The sequence below is a fragment of the Caretta caretta genome, chromosome 9, assembly GCF_965140235.1.
Source record: "Caretta caretta isolate rCarCar2 chromosome 9, rCarCar1.hap1, whole genome shotgun sequence".
NCBI classification, from domain to species: Eukaryota; Metazoa; Chordata; order Testudines; family Cheloniidae; genus Caretta; species Caretta caretta.
In genome coordinates, this window is record NC_134214.1 from 23,785,557 (window position 1) to 23,795,422 (window position 9,866).

Here is a 9,866-nt window from a genome sequence, read left to right on the forward strand (position 1 = left end):
CTAAAAGTACTCTGTATTTCAATAGGCAAAATGATGTCTTGATTAGTTTTGTCTTCTAAATGCTAAAACTTAGTAAAAGTAATTTATTGCCTATTGTATGTAATACACACATAACTGGATCTGAGAAATGCTAATTAAATTCTAAATACTATACCTATTATAGTAAATAAACACTCTTTTACCTAAAGTCGTCTTTCAAGAGGTCAAATGAAAAATCAATACATAAGCAAGAGTTAAACAATTTTGAATAATTTATTAGAACTCTACTAAAAGTGTAAAATAGCTGCATCCTAAATAGCCTGTCAATGAAATTACTATCTAAATAGGATTTAAACAACAATAGCAAAGCAGTATTAGCAATAAATACTGTAATACGGTCTAATCTGATTCCTCTATTTGCCATATAAAAATGTTAATGACAGGATTGCACTGTCATTCTTAACTACATTTTTTTATAATTTTGTGTGTTTCTGTTACTATTTAGGAGGAACTTTTCAAGCTTTCCTGTCACGTACGTAATGTGTTAATGTTTACATAGAATCATCAAGTACCCTGTAACTTGCACATTTCCATTTGCTTTACACAAATAACAATTAAAAATTTAATACTAAATATAGTATTTCTTCACATATTATGAAAAACTGTCTTCAGAAATGAACTCATATTAGCAATATGCAGTATCCGGGAGAGTTTTCCCAAAACGTAGGTGTATTTTCAGTGTTGACTTAATTACTACAACAAAAACCTGTAAAAGTAACTGTATGTATCTCTTCTCAGTCCTGCGGGATAAATAAAACATATTCGAACAGCAAACAAATTTAGAACAAAAGCATCGGATTCTCAACACAAAAGTAACTAATTGTGTTCCTTTGGGGAGGTTTATTGACGCAAACGTAATAATAATGTGATACAAAGAAACAGCATGGGGCACGATTACTTCATGGGTACAAGACCGTATATTGCCTATCACCCGTTCCAGCGACTCAGACACACTTTTACATTTGGCGTGTCAGTAAGCATCTGCTTGGGAAATATCTTGACAAACCAACAGCACAACCTTTCAAATTAACTCTCTCTCTCTCTTTTTCTCTTGTTAATTGTAACCGACCAAAACAGCACTAATCTCTTGGTAGAGCTGTTTCTTCCCTCGGACAGTGTTACCTGCAGGACTAGTACTGTGTGCTGTGTATACACGACATCTGTAGGAAGCGCTCCCCCATTCCTTGTCCTCTCTCCAAGCAGACTTGTCATTTTTCATTTTGGCCACTCCCCTGCAGATCCTGCCCATCTCCCCTGTGTTTAACTAACTCAGGACACTAGCGCAGGATCCACGCCTAATTAAATTAATTAGGGATTCTTGTCAATCCTGGATTAATGGCCGATAGCAAGCCCTGGCCACAAGGATCTGAAACCTGGAGGAGTAGCGATCTTTCTGTCTCGCTCTTTCTCCTTGGTCGTGCTGGACTGATACAGGAGAAGCGGGTTCATTCATAGTTCCAAGGGGAGGTAATTTGCTCAGAACAAGGGGCAGGCTTTGCAAAGTATAAATAGTGCGACTTCAATACCAACATCACTATCAGATCTGAACTCTTAGCGGGAAGAATTGTCAAAGATCTTAACATTTAACAAGATCGCTCCAGTTGGGAAACATCAGATCCCATTTAACTCCAGCCCCATTGCAGCTGCCCCCCTCCCCTTCCCACTCCATTGATGTGTTATTGGGGGGTTTGGAACAGTAAGAGGAAGAAACAAGGGGAAGGAGCCCTGAGAATCGGCGATGGAAGAACTTACAGCGTTTGTCTCCAAGTCGTTTGATCAGAAAGTGAAAGAGAAAAAGGAGCTGATCACGTACAGGGAGGTTCTGGAGAGTGGACCTGTCAGAGGAGCCAAGGAGTCAGGCGGCTCCAGCGAGCCCAGCCGGGAAGACGTGAGCAGCCCAGCGGTCCGAGCAGGAGGAGTAGGCGGCGGCGGAGGAGGAGGCGGAGCGCGGTCTCCAGTCAGAGAGCTGGACATGGGCGCCGCCGAGAGAGCCAGGGACGCGGGCACTCCCAAACTCAGCGAGGGTAAAGGCAAACCCCATGCACCCCGCGGCCCCCTTCTCTCCCACCCATCCCCCGGGAACGTGGGCCAGGCTGGGGGACTGAGTTCAATAACCAGACGGTTGTTTGGGGGAGAAACGGGAGGGGGGTGGGCGGTTTTGTTTTCCCACAATGTTTTTTTGCTCAGAGAACCCCAAATGTAGCTCTCCTGGCTGGCCCGGGCACCGGGCTCTGCAGCGGGGGTGAAAGTTACAGGAGAATGAGTGTGTCCTCCCTGACCAGGGCTCAGAGCGGTGGGAACCGGTAACCCAGTGTTTCGATTTTGGAAAGAGCCATTGCGTAGAAGACTTTTGCGATTTTAGAAAATAGCTTTCTCCTGTCTCTTTTCTCCTTCACTTGATCCATCGGGGGCTGCTTGCTCCAGACCAGGCTGACGGTGACTGTATCAGGCTTTATTTCTCGATGAACTTTTGTTGTGTTTTCTCCAACAATAAGTGTGTAAATCACACCACACGATCGGGTTACTTATTCAGGCTTATAGGTTAGTCGGCTGCTGTGCTAAAACTACTTACATTTTGCAGTACATATGTTGTATTTGCATAAGACAATTTGGCAGATTTAAACTTGACTGTCACGTTAACGAATCCAGGGGTTTAAACAATACCATTAATTTGGAGAGTCTGATATACATTAATGGGTGTCTTTCCATGTTTTTCCAATTAAGGAAAATATGTGGCATGCCTAGAAGTTTAGATTAAAATATTTAAGCATGCAATTAACTTGTTTATAACATGATCTGTTCCTGATTAGAACATAACGGGAAGTTACTGTGGTAGGAACCAAATCTACATTACATATATTAATCCATTTATATTTAAAAAGCTGAAAAATCCCATAGTATAGTGGAAAGTTTGAAAAGCTGTATCTATATCAAGTATATTTAATGTTTATACATTATTGACCAGATATTGATAAGGATATATTTTCATGTTAGATTATTTTTAAAACATGCATTAAAACAAGTGACATTAAATAGGAATATTTTATATAATGTAGTACATTTATTTTAAAAGACAGCCAATTGCATAACTGGATATAAATGCTAGGGATATATATATACAATGAACATTTGTTTAAAAAAAACCACCTAATAGTTACAATGCAAGCATGTATTATACCAGGAGTCCCTTTTATTGCACTTTCTGGTTTGGATTTATCTGTCTGCCTATATGTGTATGTATATATGCAGAGATAGAGAGACTGAGTGAAGAAAATAATGTTATAAGAAGCACAAATGACATCCCGTTTGCTTATTCAAAGAGCACTGTAGATGTCAGCAACATTTGAATGGCTGCGTTTGGTTTTAAAATGAGGATGTAATATCTAGGGACTGTTTACTTCAGACCTTTTGTTCAAAGAAGTATTTCTCTCCAGATCGGAACTCGATTGAGAACAACTTCCGGAAATGATTTTATAAACAAATTCTGATAGTGATCATAGGGTTATAAAGAGCTGCGATCACACTAAACAAATTCTGGACTTCAGATGCGCAAATAAAATCCCATTCCAAAGCATTGCAGCAGGAAGCAGGGATTCGGAAGAAGTGTAATTACAGACACAACTGGTTGTTAGGAAGCCCTGCAAATATTAATGAACTATACAAATAGCGTCACTCAGTGATATTTTAATTGATATGCGTAGCTAACTGAAAGTGCTTAGTCAACAGAAAATTAAACAATACCAATAAAAACACCAGGAACTCTCAGCATATGTAAATTCAGAAAAGACAAATGCATGTTTTATTAAACACTGGAGGTGCTGAGCGCATGAAAGCCATTAAACAATCCAGAGGCAGTCCGGATGCCAGATTTACCACTTAAACCTGTTGCTGTGATATTTAAGGTACTAATTCACCAAGAGATCGCGACTTGATTTTTTTAGTTTTGATTTTCAATAAATAATGACAGGTAAATGATACGAAGCTTTACATTTGTACCAAGGGTAATTCAAACATGGCGTGTCTCTTGCCACTGTCCGACGACAGGCTGGTAAGAGGTTCCCACAAAATGACAGTGAAGTTAATGGGGCCGACCTTAACTTGGCCTCAGTTCCTGCGGGGGCAATGTTATATTTTGTTGGGCATGGCATTTCCCTGCTATTTGTCTCCTGCGTACGCCTGGATGGGTCTAGTTTAAAATAATTATTCGTAAATAAAGCCAGCAAGTTTGCAGAGGGAGAGAGATTGCTTGACAGTTCTGATGATTTAAAAGGGTCACAGTTTGACTCTGCAATGATTTACTGAAATTATGCTGAGGGGCTCGAAAATGTAGATGTAAATCAATGGCCTGGTTTGGCTCACCCACACAGGTCAATCCTTAACCTAAATACATTTGGAAATAAGGCCTTTTCGTGAAAAGTATTTTGTTGTCGCCTTTTCTTCCAGAGGACCAGCAATGCTAATAGGAAACCCAGCGCTGACCCAAAATCTCATTCCGAATTAAAACAAATATCCTTTTAAAATGTAGCTGGCCATAGTCTGTTTTGAGGCGTGCTCTTTAGCATTTCCATTGACTCTCCTCTCCTTCCTTTTCCTCAAGCCAAGCACATTTTCCTCCTAAAGTTAAGAATAAAAACTGCAGTGGCCAAATCCCACGCCCGCGCTGGCAATTCGGGTGAAGGGTGGTCTGATTGTTTTGTTTCACGCTCAGTCTCCCCAGAGCTGAAGGATCGCAAAGAGGATGCGAAAGTGATGGAGGACGAAGGGCAGACTAAAATCAAGCAGAGGAGAAGCCGGACTAATTTCACTCTGGAGCAGCTGAACGAGCTGGAGAGGCTTTTCGATGAGACCCACTATCCGGACGCCTTCATGCGAGAAGAGCTGAGCCAGAGGCTGGGACTGTCCGAGGCCAGAGTGCAGGTAGGGTAGCAAAGATTATTGCAACATGTGGGTCTCTGTGCGTAATTTAGTTGTGATACAGCATTGCGTGTGAACCTGCCGTACCTGATGAAAGGCTTTTAACTCACAAATTCTGTAATGTCCATTTAGATGCTGTCCATGGCCAGAAAAGATACTCCAGTGCCGAACTGCTCCCAGCATCTGAGTGAACCATTGCTGCGTGCTTTATTATGGGTTATGCCTCCTAAGCTTAGTGCCTCTTACATATAAGGATTTTAAACAACGTTTCGTTTTTGGCTGACTGGAAGAATTACAACGGATGTTTTGTTCACGTGAATTTTCCTAGTCTGCTCCTGTCTCGGGGTTTACCAGGCGGATGTACCAATTAAGTTTATAGATGTACTGACTATAAACTAAATTAGCAGCTGCTAAGTGAGGAAATTTTACGGTCAGTTTTTACCGGTGGTTCTTAAATCTTAGGCGAAGCCACAGAAAGGGTGAACAAGTTTTGCTGAACTCGCTTTGTTCAGCATTATTAAAAATATAATCTTTAATAAAAATATCAAGCTATTTTAATCACTTTTCTGTATATAGTAGGGAAACCAGTTACCTGGACGTTTACTTTCAAGCTTCTCTCTGAAAGTTTTGAAAATCAGCTCTTGAGCTCTCTCCGGTTAGTTTCACCTAACTTGCAATAAATAAGAGGGCAAGCGCTCTGGGGCTTTACCCAGATGGAGAGCCGAAGGTGACTTCTCGAATGAGAACAAATGTAGCTGTTTCAGTGTATTTCCCTTCTCATCATAAAATAAGAGAAAATGATGGTCATTATTTGTTGGAACACATGGAGCAGTTTTAGGCCCCAAACATCTGCAGATGTTTGAAAGTACTGCTGTAACAGATACTCCCCCTCTATCTTTGTGCTTATAGGCTACCATCTGCACCAAACTATGCACACAATTCTTATGGGGTTTCCCTGCATCTTGTAATAGGATAAGGACATAACCAGAGCGGTCACATTGAACCAAAAAAGTAATAATAAGCAGCCTTTGTCATCACAGCCTCACCAAACGAGCCTTCCCTTTTACTCTTCTCTGCTTTTCTGTTTTCCGCGGAGGCAGCCACCTATTTATGCTGAACAAATCTTCAAAAAACCCAAAACGATAAAAGTCCCAACTTCTCGGTGAAAAATTTAAAGGAGATGATTCCCTTCTAGTGGACAAAGAATACCACTGTAGCACCTAATCCACACTACTATTATGTCAAATCGCAGGGCGCATAATAACTTTTAGAGATTTACATAGATTAAACCCATTCCCTTTACATGGTTCCGGAAAACGCTTTGCAATAATATTTTACTTTGCTTCTCCACTAATTTGTAAATTCTGGAATGTACCTTTTAAATGAGAGACTGGAAGTGAGCGTGGGTGTTGAGCAGCTTTAGCTTGACCAAAATAAATTCTAGGCTGGGGTGTGTGTTCATATTTATAGTTGACTCAAAGTAGACCTCAAGAAAAGATTGTTTTTTGCCTTGGGGAAAGATTATTTGGTAGCTGTGGCTTCTGAGATGCAGAGGTTGCTCTTATAAAAGTGAAATGTTTTAAAACACCCTCTCTCCTTCTCTTTAAGGAAGTAGAACTTTATTATTGAATTTGTTTCAATAGTTCTATATCCAGTAGTAAAAGTATCTTCTTGCCTAAGGTGCAGACTTTTCTATAGAAGCATATTAGATTATCATAATAATGAGACAATTATTCCGCTTCTGTGTTACACTCCACTGCACAGAGGAACAGAGAAATTCTAAACTTCTTTGTAGTGAAGCTTTTATGACAGTAATTACCCCCCAAAAGTGAGTCATTAAATGCTTTGGTGTTTAGTTTTTCTTGAAGATAAAGCTAATTAATATTACAGGCTATTAATGAGCACATTCTTCTCAGGTCTTACAGTGCAAACATCTAAACCCATTATCACAAGTTAGTATTAGATATCAGGGAGTGATTTAGGTCATTTGGGACTCTAATGTGGAAAGATGAAACCAGGGCTAAGAAAGTAATTTAGCGAGAACTGGTACGGGCTGCAAATGTCTATTTTCTATATTTTTATTATTTTCGTGATGCCTCTGAGTTTCTAAACTTGTAAATCTGGGTTGTCCAATACAAACAAAATCAACTGTTTGCCATAACGGTAAAAAAAATTCTTATAGCACGCGAGTGTGCTCTTTTGTGTTGGTTCTCTTTTAATGTTGGTTTTCTAGTATAGTATCTAGGTTATTTTTCTATTTCCTCAGGTCTGGTTTCAAAACAGAAGAGCTAAATGTAGAAAACAAGAAAATCAACTTCATAAAGGTATGCTTTCTGATATCATAAAAGAGGCTTAGGTTGAAAAGAATTATACAGTATCGATAATACCAGTAAAGAAGGAGCGTTCCTGCTGAGAAACACCTAGGGCTCCGGATTTGTAGGATATATGTTCTAATATGAAAGCTACCTATATTATATTAAAACTATTATAACACGTTATTGATTATAAATGGCATTAAACTTGTATCAATGTATTGGCAGAAAGAAATGTTGGAAGCAAAAGACTGTAGTTTGCACAGTATACATTTCTGGAATTCAAAGAATCATTTATTGCAAAGTAAGGCTAAGCCGATATTTATGTCTTTCTTTTGCTGATTATTGCAGGGGTTCTTATAGGAGCAGCCAGTCAATTTGAAGCTTGCAGAGTTGCACCATATGTCAATGTAGGCGCTTTGAGGATGCCATTTCAGCAGGCAAGTACAGTAAAACCTACTTGTAACGATAAAGTGCAAATGAGTGACCCCTTTTTTTAGGATAGGGCCTTTTCTCCCGATATGAAATCACTGTTGACAGCATCTATTCAATATTTATACAGTGATTATATAGAGGGAACAATACACTTTTTAAAAAGCCACACACTTCTCCAGATCTGCGTGCCCAACTCTCTGTCATCAATGAAAGCGCCGCTGGGGATGGAGGGCAGTATCTGGCTCTTTAAAAATGCACGAAAAGATTGCACTCTGAGGGTTACATGGGAACGTCCTTTCAGTCAAAGTTTGCCGATTCTGATGCACAGCTGAAGAATGAAAGTGTGTCTAAAGGAGAGAGTAAAACTGGGTTGGAGTTCCCTTGTTATATAAAGAAAACCAACAACAATAGCTAACTACGTAACTGTGGAGTCAAATCCCACCGGATACCGCCACTGCCATCCAGACACGCACACCTCCTCCTCCGCTCCAACAACCAGGGAAAAAACCACCCCCTCATCTCAAGCCAGCGGTGGGCTAATGATAATAAAATAATAATCGTTAGGAGGATGTTTGCCTCCATATAAAATGGGCTGCCTGCCCTTCTGACTTCTTCCAGATTGCTGTTATCAGCCTGTATTAAAGGCTGGGCGAGACAGCCTTTAACTCTGATATGTTTTTACTATATTAAAAAAACCAAAAAACTCTGGGGCAAGAACACAGTTTCCTTCCCTTTCATACACAGACACTCACTGCAAGGCACACTCACAGACAGACTGTCACACAGGCAGGCTAACTGTCACACAGACATAGGCAGACTGCCAGACAGGCTGTCGTGCAGACACAGGGAGACAGACTGTAACGCAGGCCGACTGTCACACAGATAAGCAGACAGTCACACAGGCAGGCAGATTGTCACACAGACACAGGCAGACTGACTGTAACGCAGGCCGACTGCCACAAGCAGGCAGACTGTCACACAGACACAGGCAGGCAGACTACACTCCCAGCCCCGCTTAGGTGTGTTAATGCTTTGTTTTTATTCTTGTTACATCTTTAGGATAGTCATTGCAACGTGACGCCCTTGTCCTTTCAGGTTCAGGCCCAGCTGCAGTTGGACAGCGCCGTGGCACACGCACATCACCACCTCCACCCACACCTGGCCGCCCACGCCCCCTACATGATGTTCCCTGCGCCGCCCTTCGGCCTGCCATTGGCCACACTGGCCGCGGAATCCGCCTCAGCAGCTTCGGTGGTGGCAGCAGCGGCGGCGGCCAAGACCACCAGCAAGAACTCCAGCATCGCTGACCTCAGACTGAAAGCCAAAAAGCACGCGGCTGCTTTAGGGCTGTGACTCCTCCCCACGTCCCCCTCTCCTCCTCCACGACCACCTCTTGGGGACACTGCAATCACACAGTCCAGAGGATCACAACACAACACATCACTGCAAACACAAGCGAAAGGCTAATGACTTCTGTGGGTCGAGTCCTATTTATGACTTAATGCAAAACACACGCAGAACCAGGCTGGAAAGAACAGAGACATTAAAACAAAACACACACACACACACACAGAGAGAGAGAGAGACCAGATTTCTAAAATCAATTTAAAGAACAAAAATAAATAAACAAAGGAAAGGAACAAAACCACTGTGAGGTATTTCGTAGGTTAAGAAATATGAAGAGAAATAAATATTATTAAAGGAAATCGAGCTGTGAGAGGGGAGACAAAAAGAAACAACTTTAACGTTTTTTTTTTAAATGGAGAAAAAAGAAAGAGAGACGAGAAACTGAAGGAAGATATATACTTATTTAAAGAATTAGATGAAATAGACACGCAGCTGGGAAGTTCACAGGTTTTGAAACTGACCTTTTTCTGCGAAGTTCACTTTAATACAAGAAATTTGATAAGAGAGGCGGGCCTCCTTTCACGTTGCATCAGATACTTGAGTTTAACAACCACGTCTGGAAATAGTGAGAAGAAGAGAAGAAGAATAAGAAAAAGAGACAATGATTTCTCTGAGAATTTCTAATGGGAAACTGTCCGGGATATTTCTTCCAGCAGAATTCCGGGTTGCATGTATTTGTATTTCATTGATGGCGTCCCTTTGATTCACTTGCACTTCACCCTCATCTTTAGTAGAAAAACAGAACAGACAAACAAATGT

At 41.0% G+C, this 9,866-nt stretch overlaps 1 protein-coding gene across 2 annotated transcripts; it reads left to right on the forward strand.

Moving 5' to 3' along the window:
• Positions 1–1,278: 1,278 nt before the first annotated feature.
• Positions 1,279–9,518, forward strand: SHOX2 (SHOX homeobox 2). Of its 2 annotated transcripts, none has more exons than XM_048864337.2 (5): positions 1,279–2,063; positions 4,748–4,956; positions 7,220–7,277; positions 7,617–7,705; positions 8,796–9,518. In XM_048864337.2, the coding sequence occupies exons 1-5, from the start codon at positions 1,778–1,780 to the stop codon at positions 9,051–9,053; spliced, it is 900 nt and encodes a 299-aa protein (XP_048720294.1). In that variant the 5' UTR covers positions 1,279–1,777; the 3' UTR covers positions 9,054–9,518. The 2 variants fall into 2 exon arrangements, with proteins under 2 accessions (XP_048720294.1, XP_048720293.1); XM_048864336.2 differs by having other exon boundaries at positions 1,287–2,063; positions 8,760–9,518.
• The last annotated feature ends 348 nt before the right edge of the window (positions 9,519–9,866 follow it).

Excerpts from the sequence above, each read along its gene's own strand:
- SHOX2 (XM_048864336.2), top strand. The coding sequence starts at position 1,778 with ATGGAAGAACTTACAGCGTTTGTCTCCAAGTCGTTTGATCAGAAAGTG. Across the intron at positions 4,957-7,219 it reads TGTCCGAGGCCAGAGTGCAG|GTCTGGTTTCAAAACAGAAG; the intron begins GTAGGGTAGCAA and ends CTATTTCCTCAG. Across the intron at positions 7,706-8,759 it reads TGAGGATGCCATTTCAGCAG|GATAGTCATTGCAACGTGAC; the intron begins GCAAGTACAGTA and ends TTACATCTTTAG.